The sequence below is a fragment of the Hyposmocoma kahamanoa genome, unplaced genomic scaffold (genome assembly GCF_003589595.1).
Source record: "Hyposmocoma kahamanoa isolate Upper Pololo Valley unplaced genomic scaffold, ASM358959v1 78, whole genome shotgun sequence".
Classification (NCBI taxonomy): Eukaryota; Metazoa; Arthropoda; class Insecta; order Lepidoptera; family Cosmopterigidae; genus Hyposmocoma; species Hyposmocoma kahamanoa.
Genome location: NW_020653945.1, coordinates 11,967,122 through 11,986,032, shown reverse-complemented (window position 1 = coordinate 11,986,032; position 18,911 = coordinate 11,967,122). Strand labels below are relative to the sequence as shown.

The window sequence follows — 18,911 nt, the reverse complement described above, 5'->3', positions numbered from 1 at the left end:
CATATCAACAATTTACAAATTTATCAAATCCAATTGTCATTGAACATAGCACACTTTTTACAAATTGAAAAATATATTGAAGAACATTGTCCTGTATTTGTACAACATTATATTGTACTTCCGTCTTTTTGAATTTCTCGAATTTTATTCAATTCATTTCTTTATTATTCATTCGTTATTACAGATACATAATATACATATATGGTAATAATAATTAATAATTTAACGTTTGTTGTCTACATTATTCTACCTTCAAAACAGCAGCTGTAAGACCAACGCCAGAAGAGCCCCTGCCGGTAGTGTACTGGCTACGCGGCGCTAGCCGGTCAATGTAGTTAAGCAGTTGCGACTTTGCCACGCCCGGGTCGCCCATCAAGCAAATGTTGATGTTGCCGCGGATCTTCATGCCGTTTGGACGTCTGAATAAGAGACAGTAAAATTAAACCTTCAGCACGATTAAAATAACTTATAAATAACTTCCAATATTGATGGAAAGTTATTTACGCAGTTCGACTGAGCATATGTTTTAATTTCACGCAAATAATTCATTTTCGTTGAAATTACAAGGACACAATTATAACTTTTTTATAAAAAAAAAACAACCTCAAAAGTTCGTGGAATTACATCTATTTGCCAAGTCTAATTGAAATCGATTACGGGAAAGTGCGCGAAACCGGATTCATCCCTTAGTTTGCCATCCTTAGAGGTGGAATATTTTCTTCAAATGCAAGTGGGGCCAATACTGAGGTACCCTCGTTTGAACAAAAAAATCATCAAAATCGGGTCACAAATCCGGAGTAATCGCGTAACATAACAGAAATATTGAGAACGTCCTCCTTTTTTGAAGTCGGTTAAAAACCGAATTACGTTTCCGTAAACGCATGAATTATTGGCACAGCTAAGCTTTTTTATTTTTTGAAGTATGTGTAATGACTTTAAATTGATAGACAAAAAGTAGATCGAAAATATGGCTATCTTATTTCGCCGCCTGCAACTTAGCAGATCACCTCATTCGGCTGTAGGTATTATTATGTTATATCCTTTTGCTTTATAACTTTTACAGTCATTAATTAAAAAAAATTATGTGAATAGTAAAATCAAGAAGAAGAGCATACAATCTTGCACTTATTAGAAATTACCACACTTTGACACGGCATTGCATTAAGCTTTTTCGCTGTCATTGAATGGACAGAAACCTTTTTCTGACCGCCTTAAGCCATTCCACGTTAATAAGTGTGGCAACTGCTTCCGTGACCGAACGGTTACCATGCCGGACTGCCACGCAGAGGTTCTAGGTTCGATTCCCGGGCCGGGAGAAATATTTGTATGGCCTACATTTATTTCTCTCCTTCCACTTTTAACTTCCTCGGTAGTTGTTAGTGTATTTTAGATATTGTTTCTGCATTTCGATTTTGAAGGGTAAAATTGCAGGACTGGTGAAATTGCAAGCACGTAGGACTGGTCAACGTATGTCTTAGGGTGACGGGCGCAGTGACAGTGCCCCTTAGATCTTTGCGATTTGATGCCCAGTGGCACCAAGCGCACTTGGTGCGTCCCGTCACTTAGTATCATAAAAAAAATTTAATATGGCAATCTCATTTTAGCATCAATCATTTGATTGGCAATTTGGATTGCCGAATATTCAATGTAAAAGCGATAGTATGACATACTTATCTACACCACCAACAAGCAGCAGTAAGAGCGCCTTTTTAACATCCTCGTGGCCATAAATCTCCGGCGCCAGACTACGCGCCATGCGAGAGTATAGGTCTTCGTCAGCTAGTTCTGCCAACTCTTCCTCGGTGAGTGCGTCTGCCATCTCGCTATCTTCGCTTTGGTTTAGACAGCTGACATTCTATGAAAAAATAAACGGTACATTGTATAACAAAGCTACAGATCTAAACATTCATTTTAAGTAGCATACAGCAGTGGCGAAAGTACTTATACAAATTGATTAAATGAGGTATAATATGTTATAATTTAAGAAATCTTGATGAAATATTTTCACTTCATTCTGAATAAAAGAAAAGCTTTACCATTTTATCTGACAACTAAGTCACGCAACCCGTAGTTTTCCATTCTATACATTGGCTTTAATTCTATTTGTTTTAGCTGACTACTGAATGTTTCTTTGTAAAATTAAAAATAAGGTATTTAATTTATAACTATTGTAACTATAGTGATAAAATAGGGTGGTTTGCATTAATATTAGACATAACTGGGTGACGACTGTACCATCTCAGTCAACCGTGACCATGGGACCTGTAAAGGGCCCAAAACGTCGGTTTGTTTGAATAAAGAAATATACGCGATTTAAATCCGGAAAAATAGTTTCATTTCCTATGTGTAACAATCGCGAAAACCTAAGAATTCGATATAATATTATGCTGTTAATTCACTCAGTATATAATCATCTTTGACGCGGCTTCGAAGTGGCTTCTCTCTTGAAAATATCCACTGTTCATTACTGACACATTCATTTTTTTCTAAGCCTGTTTGTCATGAAGAATAGAATAGAATAGACATTTATTGCAACGCCGCAACACATAGATACGAAAAAAATATTGATAACACTTAGACTAGCAAAACAAAATAAAAAGAATTAATAAAGAAAAGAAAATAAAACGAAACAGACAAAAAGCAAAAAAACAAAATATAACAACTACAAAATGTTGTACTGTCATTTGTGCATTGTGGCATACTCAAAAGGACTTCATTCAGCTTATGCCACAGCCATAACTGACTGTGGCGCTTTATAATGAACCCTGAGCTGAGATGAGTGACGGGCGTGTGTGTCGCAAAATAAACTAAAAATAAACTGTCCATGTTCCATCATGTTCCTCTCACTGTTCATCTGATTTAGTTTAGGTAGAATGTATTTAATAAAGGAAAAACTTACATGAGCTTCAAGGTAAGTATCAGATAGCAGACCCTGCACCATCTGGCGAAACCCGGCGCTGAGCAGCGGCAGAAAGACACCGGTGACGGCCACGTGGTCGCCAGGCTGTGCGCGCCGCGTCGTATCGCCGCGGCAATATACCGACAGCTGACGCGGAATGTGCCCCACTGGCACTTGGTCAGACTGTTCAGAAACAATACCTATTAATATTAAACACTCTATGACCTGTAAAAACTATATACCCAATGTTCCATCAAAGTTTGAATCCATAGTTTCAACTGTCATTTAAATTACAATAGATACAGACTAACAACAGTTGTTTTCCACTACATGTGAAGTTTGGAGGCTGAAGTTTCTATGCCTTGGGGCTTTGAAGGCTGAAGTTCCTAAGACTAGGTTAATTTTACATAAAACACTTATACAGTAAATAGAACAACAAGCTTAACTAACATGCTCCTGAATCTTAAGCTCCTGGAACTTCTGGAAACGTGAGCCTCTGGTCTGTAGATGGAGTTGTCCAGCAGTTTTGTTGAGCCGACACTCGTCTGCACTACAAGCTGGTGGCGGAGTGAACTGCAATGATCTCACTGGCTGGTAAGTCTCTGCACCACATGCGCTGCACGAATATGTAGCTACTACGAGTAGGGGTTTAACATCTGTGCACCGAGTCACTATGCCTGTTACAAATATTTCATAATCAGAGAAAAATTCATAAGAACACAAAAACCCAGTATTTACAATTTATAAACGATATATTTTTGAAACTACAAAATTTCTACTAACCTCGAACAGTAACTAGTTTCCCTATATGTTCAGCTTTCACTTCCCTAATAGGCACAGATTTGGATGTAGACAGGTCCTTAAAATACACCTCACTGGAATTAAATACATAATTTTTTTAAAGTAAACCCAAAAAAGACTGAGACCAAAGTCTAAAGTTATTTATGAAAGACCAAAGTTTATTTTCACAAGTCTCAGCTACTTACAATCTACGAATAAGTTCTGGAGGATATCTATTCCTTGGATCTCTCATTTCTCCAGGGATTCTATGGTTCCGAGCTTCCAGCATTACACGGTGCTCAATGTACACATCCAAAGCGTCTTTTGCTGGCACCTATGAAGGAAAAAAGTTTACTTATTTTTCTAGCCAATATTGACAAACATTTCAAAATATATATTAATTATATTGTTCCAATGACATGAAAGAAATGAAAGTCCTTTTTGCAGTTCTGTACCCAGCAAAGCAGCAGGTACAATTCTGCTTAAGCAGCATTTCTTAACAATGGTTACAATAAGATATAACAAGTCAATTTTAAAAGAAATCATTATTACCTCTCTATGTTTGTAATCTGGCAACATCTCATAAACTGCATCAGAAACCATATTAGTATATCGGCGAGTGTTCTGTGTGACCGCCATCGCGAGTTCCTTGTTAATTTCATTCAGGTCATCCAAATCCACAACAAACGCTACCTGTAATAATAAATTACAATAAAATAAAAGAGCTCAATCTTGGGCAAGCCAAAAGATTAGAAAGTAATACAAGTTTAAAATTTGGTTTGAACGTTAACAAAAGGCTGCGATTAGTAAATAACCTAAAAAATAATAATTTTACCACTTCTCTGTGTGCAAGTTTTGTAAGCTGCTCAGCATATTTGAAATGTTTCCGTCCATCATCATCTGTCTGGCAGAAATCCACGAAGAAGTTCTTGAACGACTCTAAAATCGAAACAAAGAATAAGGAGGCGAAAAACATTGAATAATTAAAAATACAGAATTGTGTAACAAAAACGTTCTACCCTTGTCTGCGGCATAGTCACGCATAGCCATTGTGATCCGGTTTATTAGTATTTATATTAATTCTGCAACGTTATTTGCAATTAATTTAATTAGAACTAGAAACAACACAAAAACACAGTACTAAACTGAGCTGGCGTTTGACACAAAAAGTGGCGCGAAAATACCTCATTCGGATACATTGTACCATAAACAACTATGTATGTACCATCTTGTATTTAGTTTGTGGTATGTACCAGCTCAACGTTTTTCTTTTTACGATTTTTTTTTGTTAATAATTTTGGCTTGGATAGAAGTCTTTGAGCCGTGTCTTCGTTTAATTATGATTTTTTTTTTTTTATTAAGGCTTTGGCAAAGCCATCAGCCTAAAGATGAAGTTTAAATATGTTTCCGTAAATATGGCCGCCACAAAGCGGATAGGCAAATTGAGGCGGCGTATTTGGATTGACTCGGGATTCCTTAAAACGGGCCGATATGGGTATTTTAGTTCGAGATTCGTATAATTTCGCGTTTTAATCTTCGATTAAGGCACAATAGCACTATCCTATTCCACTTTAAACTAGATTTCACAAAATAATTGAAAGTCAAAATAAAAACGACACTTTTCCCTCCAAAAGGTCCAGAGCGAATCCGTTTAATTATGTTTCTGTAAATATGGCCGCCACAAAAAGGATAGGCAATTTGAGACGGCGTACTTGGAATGACTCGGAATTCCTTAGAACGGGCCGATACAGGTATTTTAGTTCGAGATTGGTATAATTTCGCGTTTTAATCTTCGATTAAGGCACAATAGCACTATCCTATTCCATTTTTGATTGGTGATGGAAAAGTTTCCATTTTCAAAAAAAAAACCATATTTTTCAGAAAAATATATATTGCTCCGGATATTTTTCCAATATTTGTCCCATATTTTTCCACATTTGACGTTGACATGAAAAGGTTTTTTCCCTATTGTCAAATCATTTTAAATCACGTTTTTCTCTAATTTGCTTTTATGCTAAACACTTTTGTAATTCACGCCAAATAACACTTCAAAAAATATTTTTAAAAACGAATAACATAATATAAGTCTTCGATTTTCCAATATTTTTAAATGTTCCCAATTTTTCAGGAAATATTTCCACTATTTGAATTTTTTCTGAAAATTGCCCAACAACCAATATAATTTCTTAGAAAGAAACTTATGACTTATAGTCTTTGATTTTCGCCTATTTGTTGTGAAACATGAAAAAATTAAATTTGAAAAACCGCAGAAAACTACGATTTTGGCGGTCATGTTTTAGAGTTTTTATCACTGATAAATTAATTTATAAAGTGATCAGACGATTTATTTTGTTTTATATTGTATATAAATAGTTATTTAGTTTGCGTAGATAGTTAGTGTAGTTCTTCTGTGTAGATGAGTTTTTTATTAACTTTTGTTATGGGGAAGAAACCTCCCGAAGACCCGGGAGGTTCTGTACCTCACGTGGGCCCATTGTGGGCCTCAACATTAGTATAGGGGAGGAAAATGTGATGGATACGGAAGACAAAATTCCTTCACTCGACAGGAAACGTTCCAAATCTTGCAAGTGTAAACACTGTAAGCAAAAAAGTTTAAAAAAAGATGTTACCGGAAAAATATGCGAACCTACTCTTAATTATCATTATGACTTAGATGAACAGGCTGCGAAAAAAAGTTCCAATGATCACCAATTCGACCAACTCTGATACAACAAATGTACAAGATAATAACATCTCAAAAACTTTTCTGTCTGTTTCTCAAAATGACATCTTATCTCCCAATACTGCCGTGCTTCGCAATTCCAAGGTAGACGGAAGTATCAATAAACTGACTCTGCTCCATTCGTAGTCCATGTAAAAAGGGAAGTAGTTAATTCTGATGACCGTGCTATACTCCTTTCAGTTCAGTTTGAAAATTTTTTAAAGAAAAATATCTTTAAAAATATAAATGGCAGTTTGAAAAGGATAGGTAGAAACAAAGTATCTCTTTCTTTGTCGAATGTCAAAAAGCAAATAATTTTGTTGATCACCCTAATCTTACATAACAGAATCTTAAAGCTTTTATACCTATTCAATGTGACCCAGATGGGAGTAGTGAGAGGTGTCCACGCAGACTGGACTGATGATGAAATTTTGGAAAATGTGTCGGTACCTTTTGGGTGTGGCAAAATTATGACGGTTAGGCGAATGAAATACAAAATAGTTGTCAATACAGTTGTAACATAATAATTCTGAAACAGTGGTTTTAACTTTTGATGGTCAACTCCTACCAGTTACTGTGTACCAACCATTCAATGTTTCAATTGTTAGCTTTTGGACAGAACCAAGTTACAACGTCGACTCAAGCCCCATTGTTATAAGTGTGGTGATGACCATGTTGCGGAGTATTGTGAAGTTGATACGGAGAGTGGATCTTGTTGTGTGTTGTAACAGGGACTGTGTAAATAACTATAGACCTATCTCTATCTTGCCTATAATCTCAAAAATTCTTGAAAAAGTTATTAACAGACAATTTACGAACAATTTGGAGAACAACAACTTGTTATCTCAATCCTAACATGGGTTTAGATCAGGACATTCAACTAATCTAGCTATTCACGAACTAAGAAACTACATAGTGACTAATTTGGATGCTAAGAAAAAGGTGATCGCGGTCTTCTTAGACCTAACTAAGGCATTTGACACGGTCTCTGTTCCACTCTTACTACAAAAATTAGAACTATTGGGAGTTAGGAGATTGCAACTGCAACTGTTTCGGAGCTACTTGAGCAATAGATATCAGAGAGTCAGGATTGTGCAGTGCGTCAGCTATTATCTTCCTATTTATCATGGAGTAACACAAGGGAGTGTAATGGGACCTACCCTCTTCCTAACCTACATAAAAGACCTCTGTGATCTCGAATTAGGGGAGGGCAGGATCATATCCTTTGCAGACGACACTGCTTTCCTTTTCAAAGGAGACTCTTGGCAGGATGTGTATAGAGAGGCTCGAAAGGGCTTTGATAAAGTGTTAAACTGGTTAAAAAAATAAACTTAAATTGAATACAGACAAGACAAAATTTTTAACATTCAGGACCAAAAAATATTGTACATCAGAACATGAGAATGCCAACATCATTTCCCATTCTTGTCAGCCATGATCTGTTCCTTGTACTTGTCCTGCTCTCACAAGAACATCCTCAAATAAGTGTCTGGGAGTAATCATTGATGATACTCTCAGTTTTCACCAGCACATTGATGGTCTAACTAACAAAGTCCGTAAACTAACGTATATCTTCAAAAATTTGAGACATGATGAGTGATCCTAATATTGTCAAGATGGTATACCTCGCACTCTGCCAATCGATATTGACATATTGTGTTGAAATATGGGGTGGAGCGCCCACATCAACCTTACTGCCTCCTGAAAGAGCTCAAAGGTCGATACTGAAAGTTAGTCACTTTCTCCCACGCTTGTATCAAACAATTACGCTTTACAATGACTGTAAAGTTTTAACAGTCCGGCAATTATTTATATTGTATATAATTGTATGTCAATGATTGTATGTCATTTTATTTAAGCATTCTCAACTATTTTTTGATCCTTTGATACCGTCTGCCCAACAGTGACCTTTCGAACAAAATTCGCTGGGATTTTTTTTTGCTTTCTGGAAAGCTACTTATATAATAAACTAAATAATGTACTGGCCTTTTACCCTCTGACTAGACATGAGTGTAAGAATAAAATAACAAATTGGTTACTCAATCTCGATTATCAGACTACACAAGATCTTCTATATTGATTTGGAATTTATGTACACACACACACACACACACACACACACACACACACACACACACACACACACACACACACTCACACACACACACAAGCACGCACGCACACACACACACACACACACACTTACTTACACACACACACACACACACACACACACACACACACACATCATGCTATTACATGCACATGCACATGCTATCACTGGTTGTACTTACGTCACTACATTATCATCATTATTCATTATTAGTATTATTATATTATCATTTTCTGTAATAGCTTACAATAATTGTAAAACTTGATGTTTGTAATTTATTTACATTGCAACTGCTTTTTCAAGCACGATTTTATCAGGTTGGGTGAGAGCCTGGAGATCTGTCACACAGGTTAGTTCCTAGTATAGACTCCAGTCTCTTGCAAAGGTAGTCTAATATTTAAGCATTTTCATGTAAATTACATTATAACACTTTGTACCCTTTGTAAAGAGAAAAATAAAGATTATTATTATGTATTATTGTTATTATGTTCAGGCTATCATTTTGCCACTATTAAGCCGTGTCTAAAATATTTAAGACAAAAAGAAATTAAAGTGACTATGACTCAGAAATGCATGTCCTATGCGGAGACATAGATATTTCCTAAGATATTTCCAACGGTATCAAAATCATTTGTTAATGCCGTACGTTCATTTTCACATAAATTATCTGGAAATAACTTTATGATTGAATTTTCAAAATATGTTTCAAATCTGAGCCACATGGCTCCTCTAGAGACCTGCTGAAAGAAGAACACATATCTTTAGTACAATCTATCTTAGTGTATAGCATACCTGTCTGGGGTGGTGCGGCGAAAACGAAGCTTCTTGATGTAGAACATGCTCAAAGCAGCCTGGGGATCTACTCTCGATCTCCATCCGAAACAATTACTGCCAAATAAGCAATACTTAACCAAATGAAAAGACGCGTGTTGCGAATGAAGCTTCATACTTGACACTTGTCTTGTAATTTTGTCGAAGTAATTAATTCGGACGGATGTCGGACGAAGATCGAGAGTAGACCCCCAGATTAAGATCATGTATTTTAAGAAGATGTTGTTTGAACAGTTGTACAACTTGTGTGCGCTCCCCGCGGTGAGAAAATTGTGTATTACTATTAATAATTGTATATTATTATTATTAATTGTATATTATTATTATTATATTAGCATAGTGTTAAAAAAACATAAAACTTTAGCATATGACCATAGTATCAGGCAGAATAGAAGGCAAGATGTTATAATACCAATTCCAAGTACCAACACGGTATTTGCAGTTAGGCATTACGACAAACGTACGGCCAACATAATACAACACTTTGAATAAGAAATAAAAAATCTACGGCTAATTGTATGTTAAGCGACGATGTGATGTGACTGACGATGAGAAGCGTTTGCCTAAAAAATGTCTATTCACTCTAACCTTGAATAGCCCCAAATTGTACTTTTCGGGAAATATAGAAGTCGGTAGAGCATTCCATTCCTTTGCCGTACGCATCAGAAAGGAGGAAGCAAAGCGCTTAGTGCGAATAGGTGGAATATCAACGATATAAGAATGGAGTGCTCCGAACCTTCTAGTCGACCGAAGTAGAAACGGTGAGGGTGAAACTAAATTGAAAACTTCCTGCGCACACTCCCGGAAATGTATCCGATAGAAAACCGACAAGCAGGCTACTTTTCTGCGATGGTCGAGATTTTGTAGCTTCGACTCCACAAGAGGATTGTAGTTAAGTAGTCTCTTTGGTTTTGCTCACCACCGAGTCCAAGGCAGATAACTGGTAATGGGCAGAGCCGTCCCAAAGGTGGCAGCAGTATTCCATACACGATCGAACTTGTGCTTCGCACGCACGCACGCACGCACGCACGCACGCACGCACGCACGCACGCTTTAATAGTTTAAGAAACCATATTTTTTAAGAAATAAAGATTTTTTATTTATTTATTTAAGTGCCTCTTCTGACTTCCATAATAAAAGTTTCCCCGTTTTAGAAACAATTCAGTCAAAACACTCTGTAAGTGGCTAAAAACGCTTACCGCGAAAAGCCAAGTGAAATACTGCCCTCGTCATGAAAAAGGAACTATGCGTACTTAAACCAGCAGATGTGCCTTTTTTCGTTCATGGAAAAAACAATATTAAATTCGCGCCAAATCAGCTGTCAAAAATTGTGGATTTGTTGCAATTTATTTTTGTTTCACCGTTAAATAAATAAAAAATTATATGTTTGTGATTACTAACAAGTGAAACCATGGCGGACTCATTAGGTACGTTATCTGTAGTTACCGTTTACTTCCTATTGTCAGCGTAACCAGCGAATACCCATAATAAAATGTATTTATATCCCTTTGTGCTAACTTCAGCCGCCCAGAGGGCCAAACGGCAAAAAACTGACAAGCACGGCCGGGTGTCAGCTTTAGAGAAGCTGAAACAGCTAAAAGACAAAAATTCGAAACACAAATATGATGTTGATGAAGTCGAAAACGTGTACGATACTATCGATGAAAGGGAGTACTCCGAGCGCGTACTGCAGCGACAAGAAGACGATTGGATTGAAGACGGTGTGGTTATTTATTGTTTTATATTGATTTAATACTAGCTAGCTGTAGATATTACCAGGAGGCGTAACAGAATCTGGTATTAAAGGCAAAGACCCACTTTGGGGTACTGCGCCTCCGAAGCAAGTAAATATTACAATTTTCTGAACACGCAAAATCGGCGCCTTGACTTGAGTTGTGGACAACAGGCCGTTACACCAAGTACAAATTTCTTACACTTAACAACAGCTACTGTGACAAGCTTCTCATGATTTTATTTTTTTGCAGATGGCACGGGCTATGTTGAGGATGGCCGTGAAATATTTGATGATGATGAAATTGATGATACCTATGTGGCTACAGACAAAATAGAATCTGGGCGGGGACAAAAGAGAAAAGCTAAATTGGCTGCCCAGCCTGCCAAAGGCAATATTAGAAATTTGCTTGGTGCTATGCCTGCTAAGAAGAAAGAGGTTTGTATTTTATTCCAGTTAGAAAGGTAACAACGTGGAATATGTAACTATTTGTATATTATTTTAAAACAAGAAACTAATTTTCAATTCTAATTTTACCATTTCTCTTAAAAGCGATGTGCGCTATTTATACTTTAATTCTGCTATCTCTACTCACCTTTATTAGCATTCATGTCACAGAATGAGGCTATAACAAGTAGGGCTAATTGACCTTCTTGACTCAATATTACTGCATCTCTTGATACTTCATAATTATTATACATTAAATAATATAAAAATGTGTTCACTAAAATCTTACAGGATGTGAAAATATCAGAAGACAATATTCTCTCAGACATAATGTGTGATCTAGATGGAAATGCACCTACTACATCTATGAAACCAAAACCTCCAGTCTCCAGTAAGGCTAGTTTTGTTGACTCCAGTAAGAAAGATGCCCAAAATTATTTTAAAAGCTTTTCATCTGCTATTAAGAAACCTACTGCTGATTTGTTTAGCAATGAATCTGCTGTAAGACATCAACAGGAATTTGTAAGTATTGATTGACCTTTATTTTGTACTTTTATTCTAGTATCTTTTATTCTCCTCCTGTCCCAAAAAAAAAAGACCTAGATGTCAGCTAGGCTGCATAATTACAAACCGAACTAAGAAAAACCAATTATGGTAGTATTTTTACTTCACTCCACTATGAAAAAGTACAATGAAATTTAAAAAAATTGTGAATTGGAATTTTTTGTGATCTTCAGGAATGTCATCCAAAAATATTTACTAGTAAAGTCTTTAGGTCAGTGTTTTTGTTTTGTTTAATTTAATCTGTTTTTGCTATTCGTAAGTATACAAATTGTTGAATGTCAATTTGACTTGATCTAGTTATACATATATGTATCGACAGACTGGTCATACTCTCGTGCTTCAAAAATAATACCTTTATATTTAACATAATATCTGCATGTAGTTGCAAGTAAGCCTTATAAATATGTAAATAAATAAATTTATTGAAATGTAGCTATATATTGCACATTACATATTGTGCCTTTGGTTGTCAAAGCAGCAACACAAAAAAGTTACCTTTCAGAAACACAATAGTGAAAACGGCAAGCTAGCACCTCTGGAAAACAAGCCGTTACTTATTGTGAAACCAGCAAAGAAAAGTGAATGGAAAATTGACAAAGAAATAAAACAAGAAGTAGAAGATTCTGCCACACAAAATATTGAAGAATTTTCAACCCAAGACATTGATCTTGGGGATGATTTCAGCAATGACTGTGATATTGTAATGGCAAAAGCTCCTGCTGTGAAGAAAGAAAACATATCCAGTTCAGTAAACAATATAACAGATGTAGCACAGGAATTTCTCAATGATGACTTTGAAATATTCTCTGACCTAAAGAAAGAGTCACCTAAACAAAAGGAATGGAAACCTCTAACAAGTAACTGGTCAGAACAAGGTATGGACAACCAAGTGACTGCTTCAGTGCAAACTGATGGTCAACTACCTCTGCAGACAAATGAGAATGGCAAGAAAATATTGAAGTTTTATTGGCTAGATGCTTGGGAGGACAGATTTGTAAAGCCTGGAGTAATATATTTGTTTGGCAAGGTTTATGTAAATCCTTCAAACAAAAAAGCAGGCTGTGTTTCTTGCTGCCTGGTTGTGAAAAATGTTAATCGCCAGTTGTTCTTATTGCCAAGAGAATATGTAAGTAAAACTGAAACTGAGTTACTATACTTACAATCATTACATAAATAACCTTATTTCTGTCTTTTTTTCTAGAAACTGGACTCTGTTACTCTAGAAAGTACAGACCAAGAAGTGACTATGATGGATGTGTATCAAGAATTCAACTCTAATGTAGCCAGTGAGCTAGGGCTTACAGAGTTCAAGTCACGAAAAGTCACCAAAAACTACTGTTTCAATTTACCTGACATTCCAACAGAATCTGACTATTTAGAAGTCAAATATAATGTAAGTAATATAAAACATATCTTATGAAGATAAAAAACACGTCACTGACATACCTCTCTCACCTTGTCCAGGCATCCATACCACCAGTACCAACAAGCAAGAAATATCTGACATTCTCCCATATATTTGGCACTAACACCTCATCACTAGAAACATTTCTCCTGGATAGAAAGATCAAGGGCCCTTGCTGGTTAGAAGTAAAACAGCCAGAGAATGTTCTAACGAAAATTTCGTGGTGCAAGCTTGAGGCATCCTGTGAGAATATGGAGCACATCAATATAATAAGGAATGAACCTGACTTGGAGCCGCCACCGATCGTCGTTGCTACTGTAAGAATGATATTATTTAATATTCTTTTTTTTATTAACACAGTTTTGAAAAATGTGTTATTTATTCTAGATAAACATGAAAACAACATTGGATTCCAAAACAAGGAAAACAAAAATCTTAATGCTTAGTTGTTTAGCACATAACAACTTTCCTATTCACAAGCCTCCACCAAATCCACCTTTCCAGCAGCACTTCTGTGGTATGTATGATGGACGTGTACTCCAAATAGAAAAAATACAGTAATCATAACTAATTTTAAACTTGTTGTGAAGCTGCACATTTTTTAAATTACAATATTTGTTTCCAGTGATGACAAAGTGCAATGAACTGTGGCCTTTGGACCTTAAACAAGCTTTGCCTCAATATAAGGCTACAAAACTAACAAAATGCGACACAGAGCGAGAGTTGCTTAACTATTTTATGGTTCAATTCTGGAAACTCGACCCTGATTTAGTTGTAGGCCATGACTTGCAAGGATTTCAACAAGATTTGCTTATTGGAAACATCCTGGACTTAAGTATACCAAATTGGTCACGCCTAGGTCGTTTGAAGAGGTCTAATCCCCCAATGAGAAAATTCGCAGCGAAAGACGCGTTTCTAGGTCGCTTGGTTTGTGACATTAAACTCTCAGCTATGGAATTAATACGAGCCAGAGCCTTTGATTTAGATACTCTCAGTGTCAACATATTAAAAATGAAAGAAGGTGAACGTGTGGACGTAGCTCTTGAAGACTTACCTCGATATTATGAAAATAGCAGAGATTTACTGCAACTTGTATCACTAAGCATGCAAGACGCATCATACATACTGAAAATCATGTGTGAATTGAATGTTATACCTTTGGCGTTACAAATCACACAAATTGCCGGCAACGTCATGTCGAGAACGTTGATGGGCGGTAGATCGGAACGAAATGAATTTTTGCTACTGCATGCTTTCACAGAAAAAAATTATATTGTGCCTGACAAAGCATATGGCAAAAAAGTCTTCAATGATAATTCTGAAGTAGAAGAAGAAGATGGAAAACCCACTGTCTCCAAAAAACAAGGCAAGAAAAAAGCAGCTTACTCTGGTGGTCTAGTCTTGGAACCTAAAAAAGGTTTCTATGACAAATTGATTTTACTTATGGACTTTAACTCTCTGTACCCAAGTATCATACAGGAATACAACATCTGTTTTACCACAATCAAGAGGAAAGCTGCAAGTGCTTCTGATGAAGACGTAGCCAATCTGGTCCTCCCGGGTGCTAAAGCCGAATTTGGTGTCCTGCCCACACAAATTAGGAAACTTGTCGAGAGCAGAAGAGAAGTGAAAAAACTAATGAAATCTCCAGATTTAGGACCAGATTTATACATGCAGTACAACATAAGGCAAATGGCTCTGAAGCTTACAGCTAACTCCATGTATGGTTGCTTGGGTTTTACCCATTCAAGATTTTATGCAAAGCCGCTGGCGGCACTTGTCACCATGAAAGGAAGAGAAATCTTAATGGACACCAAGGAAATTGTTCAAAAACTTAACTACGATGTTGTTTACGGAGACACCGACAGTTTAATGATCAACACAAACTGTTTGGACTATGAACAAGTCTTCAAAATCGGAAACGATTTAAAAAGAGAAATCAATAAGAAGTACAGACAAATTGAACTAGATATAGATGGTGTATTTAGATACCTCTTGCTTTTGAAGAAAAAAAAATATGCAGCTGTACTCATTAGCAAAAACAAAAATGGTGAATATGTATTCACCCAAGAACACAAAGGTTTAGATATTGTGCGCCGAGACTGGTCACAGTTAGCAGCTGAAGCTGGAAAATTCATTTTGAGTCAAATTCTTTCAGAACAGTCTGCAGATGAGCGACTGGAAAGCATCCAAACACATCTTCATAAACTTAAGGAGGATTTAACAAGCAATAAAATGCCTCTCTCCATGTTGACAATCACGAAACAACTCACGAAGAATCCGAATGAGTATGCAGATAAAAATGCCCAGCCTCATGTGCAAGTGGCCCTGAGACTAAATAGTAAAAATAGCCGAAGGTTTAAGAAAGGAGACATTGTACCTTACATTATTTGTGAAGACGGATCAGCTAATTCTGCCACTCAGAGAGCCTACCATATTGAAGAATTGAAAAGTTTGGAACACCTGAAGGTAGACCACAAATATTACTTGGCCCATCAACTTCACCCAGTGATTTCGAGAATATGCGAGCCGATTGAGGGTATGGACCCTGCTCGCGTCGCTAGCTGTCTCGGATTAGATCCATCTGGGTACAAACACATTGTTAAAAAAGAAAACAATAATACTGAGACATATGAAGTCGAGAATGAAAAAGAGAAATATCGTCATTGTAACGAATTCACATTTGTATGTGTCAACGAACAGTGCAAAACAAAAAACAAAATAAGAGAGACATTTACTGTTTTGGGTAAAGAAAATGTAACATTTTTGGAAAAATGTCAGAACGATAATTGTACCATAAAACCTATAGATTACTTGGCGTGTATACAGAACCAACTTTGTTTGCAAATTAGGCAATATCACTCGCAATATTATAATGGTTGGATATCATGCGAAGATCCTGCTTGCGGGTACCGTACTGCGAGGCTACCACAAACATTTGCAGGTGGCTATCCGCTATGTAGGCAATGCGAAAAAGGAGTTATGTTCAGAGATTATACAGAAAGAGACTTGTATCTTCAAATCAACTTCTTTTTGTTTTTGTTTGATCTAAACAAAAATAATACCACAAGTAAGTTTTTATACTTTTGTTAAATAGTGGTATCCTATTTAGGAAAACGATTATGTTGGAAGACCGTGGTTTGATATCCACTAGGGGCCCTGTTCCACTTTCGGATTATTTGCAGTTTAGTTTACTAATTTTAACTAGATTTAACAGCGAAGGGACGAAGTCATAACACTGAGAATGTTATCTTCACTACGCCTTAAGTCAGCGTGATGAATTATTACCTAAACTGTGCAAGGCGATCCTTTCCCTACAGTGGGACGTATGTATAGGAGCTGAAGATGATGATTATATTGTTTTAAGTAAATCATTTTGCACTGATTAAATCGAATCATATATATATATATACCTTTTCAGAAGTTCGAACAACAACTCAGACAGAGACGGCTTTCAAAGTCCTGAAGGAACATGTTGAAGACTGGCTAACGTATTCGGCTTACTCCATCATAAATCTTTCTAAATTGTTTAGATTTTTCTTGCTCGATCCTAAAGCTGGAAATAAAGTGAAGTCAGAACCGGTTGAGATCGACATTCTGCCAGAAACTGAACACATTGATGCCTTATTAGAATTTGGCAGTTACTAATTTTATAGTATACTTTTATTGTCAGACTTAAAAACTAAATCATTATAAATAAATGATAACGTTACATACTTGTTATCATGCATTTGTTTGACTTTCCGATCTACCTTAGGGTCACTTTATATTGCCGCAGCCGAGCTGCGCGCCGCGGCTTACGGTGCATTTACACGAGGAATGCAACATAAATTTTATCTTCTTCAAGACAGGCTACAATTCTTTAAACGAAAATTTTTAAAAAGATGCAGCAAGCAGTGGCGGGCGGCTTCGAGCTGCGCCGGGTGAACTCTATAACGCAATATAATATAGAACATATCTATATTTTGGCAGATGAATTTGTCGTGTTTTTTTTTCTCGCCGTATGAGTTGTCCACATAAAAATATTATTAATAAATATTCTTATCGTTTCACTTTTGAAACTCTTGTAAACTTTTTTTAAAAGTTCTCACTTAGAGTACAAGTAGAAATAAAGTTCTATATTATATATAAACTCCTTCTCCGTGGCCGAACGGTGACCGTGCCGGACTGCCACGCAGAGGTCCCAGGTTCCATTCCCGAGCCGGGAGAAATATTTGTATGGCGTACATTTACTTCTCTCGTAAGTTTGGGTGTAATTTGTGTTTGTCTATGGCATCACAGTTGTTGAGCGTGTGCGTTATTATTATATTGCGTTTCTGTCTCGCAAGTTCGCGGTGAGCAACTCGACGTCGCAGCAGCTGTCTTATCTTTCAAAGAAATATTATTGGTGACGCTTAATTACACTGCATTGCTCGTGGCGGCATAGACCGCCGACGACAGGCTGCACCGCGTTGCGCTTTACTTTTTTGTTATAAGCAGGGATCGGAATAGGTAGTTTTTTTACCTAAACTTCGAGGAACATAGACAGAAAATGGAGACTGCCTTACGACAATATTTTTTAGGTCCTGAACCTTTTCGGGGTCGGGAAATCACTTAAAAACATTAAAAATTGACATAATTGGGGACAGGCAAGTACACTATATTTATCTTAACTTTCCGACGCACTCTAGGTCGGATCTGCGATATTGCGGATATTGTATTTTTATATCGACACCTCTCAAAAAAAATGCCAATCGAGAGATCCTATTGACCTAATTAAATATTGTTATAACACATTTTGCCATATATATAATAGTTTAGTAGGAAAAAATGTGTATTTTTTGTATGGGACCATACCTTTAGTGCCCCATCGTTACAAAGTCTTAGTCGATCTAGTCTTGGAATCACTACAGACCTATCTTCTATAGAGTTGCACACTAAACGCGCGTCCAAGCCTGCCTATTCACTACTAATACGCGTCAGAAAATGTCTCCATTTTCTGTCTATGTTCCTCGAAGTTTAGGAAAAAAATCTACCTATTCCGATCCATGGTTATAAGATATGGGTGCATTATTAAGTAGAAAAAATGGGCGCCCGGCGCAGGTTGACGTCGATCGCCGCCGCTTGCTGCAACTTCTTATTAATTTTTTGTTTAAAGTAATGTACCCTAATCTTGTAGAAGGTAGTGCTCGTTTTAATTCATCATCGCTTTGCGTCGCCTGGCTGAGGCAATGCGAGACGATCCTTAATTACTTTTCTGAATTAAATGTGTTTTTTTTAATAAAGTGTACAATGAATACAGATTCGTAAAATCACAATCTCTTTATTGACTGTATTATAAATAATTATCATATTACATTCAATGAAATGCATTTTATCCAACTTTAAGCACAGTCGAAACCACGTTCCAAGAACATATTAGAACTTAAAAATACACAT

General features: G+C 36.6%; 2 protein-coding genes across 3 annotated transcripts in view; one reads left to right on the top strand and one right to left on the bottom strand.

Annotated features, from left to right (window-relative positions):
* LOC113232960 (DNA replication licensing factor Mcm7) overlaps positions 1-16,954 on the bottom strand; it is a 23,978-nt gene extending 7,024 nt beyond the window's left edge. Inside the window, exons 1-9 of one of the 2 annotated variants that reach the window (XM_026467880.1) lie at positions 16,907-16,954; positions 4,515-4,618; positions 4,232-4,372; positions 3,886-4,013; positions 3,683-3,774; positions 3,350-3,576; positions 2,900-3,082; positions 1,671-1,855; positions 251-419 (exon numbers count right to left, since the gene is read on the bottom strand). In XM_026467880.1, the coding sequence (XP_026323665.1) occupies positions 251-419; positions 1,671-1,855; positions 2,900-3,082; positions 3,350-3,576; positions 3,683-3,774; positions 3,886-4,013; positions 4,232-4,318 (1,071 nt within the window). In that variant the 5' untranslated portion in view covers positions 4,319-4,372; positions 4,515-4,618; positions 16,907-16,954. Of the gene's footprint in view, positions 1-250; positions 420-1,670; positions 1,856-2,899; positions 3,083-3,349; positions 3,577-3,682; positions 3,775-3,885; positions 4,014-4,231; positions 4,373-4,514; positions 4,619-4,698; positions 4,851-16,906 lie in introns of those variants that run through there. The other variant, XM_026467879.1, reaches the window with a different exon arrangement.
* Positions 10,757-17,315, top strand: LOC113233350 (DNA polymerase alpha catalytic subunit). Its single transcript, XM_026468455.1, has 10 exons — positions 10,757-10,772; positions 10,869-11,066; positions 11,331-11,515; positions 11,816-12,046; positions 12,591-13,214; positions 13,290-13,481; positions 13,553-13,810; positions 13,881-14,010; positions 14,119-16,563; positions 16,915-17,315. The coding sequence occupies exons 1-10, from the start codon at positions 10,757-10,759 to the stop codon at positions 17,139-17,141; spliced, it is 4,506 nt and encodes a 1,501-aa protein (XP_026324240.1). The 3' UTR covers positions 17,142-17,315.
* The last annotated feature ends 1,596 nt before the right edge of the window (positions 17,316-18,911 follow it).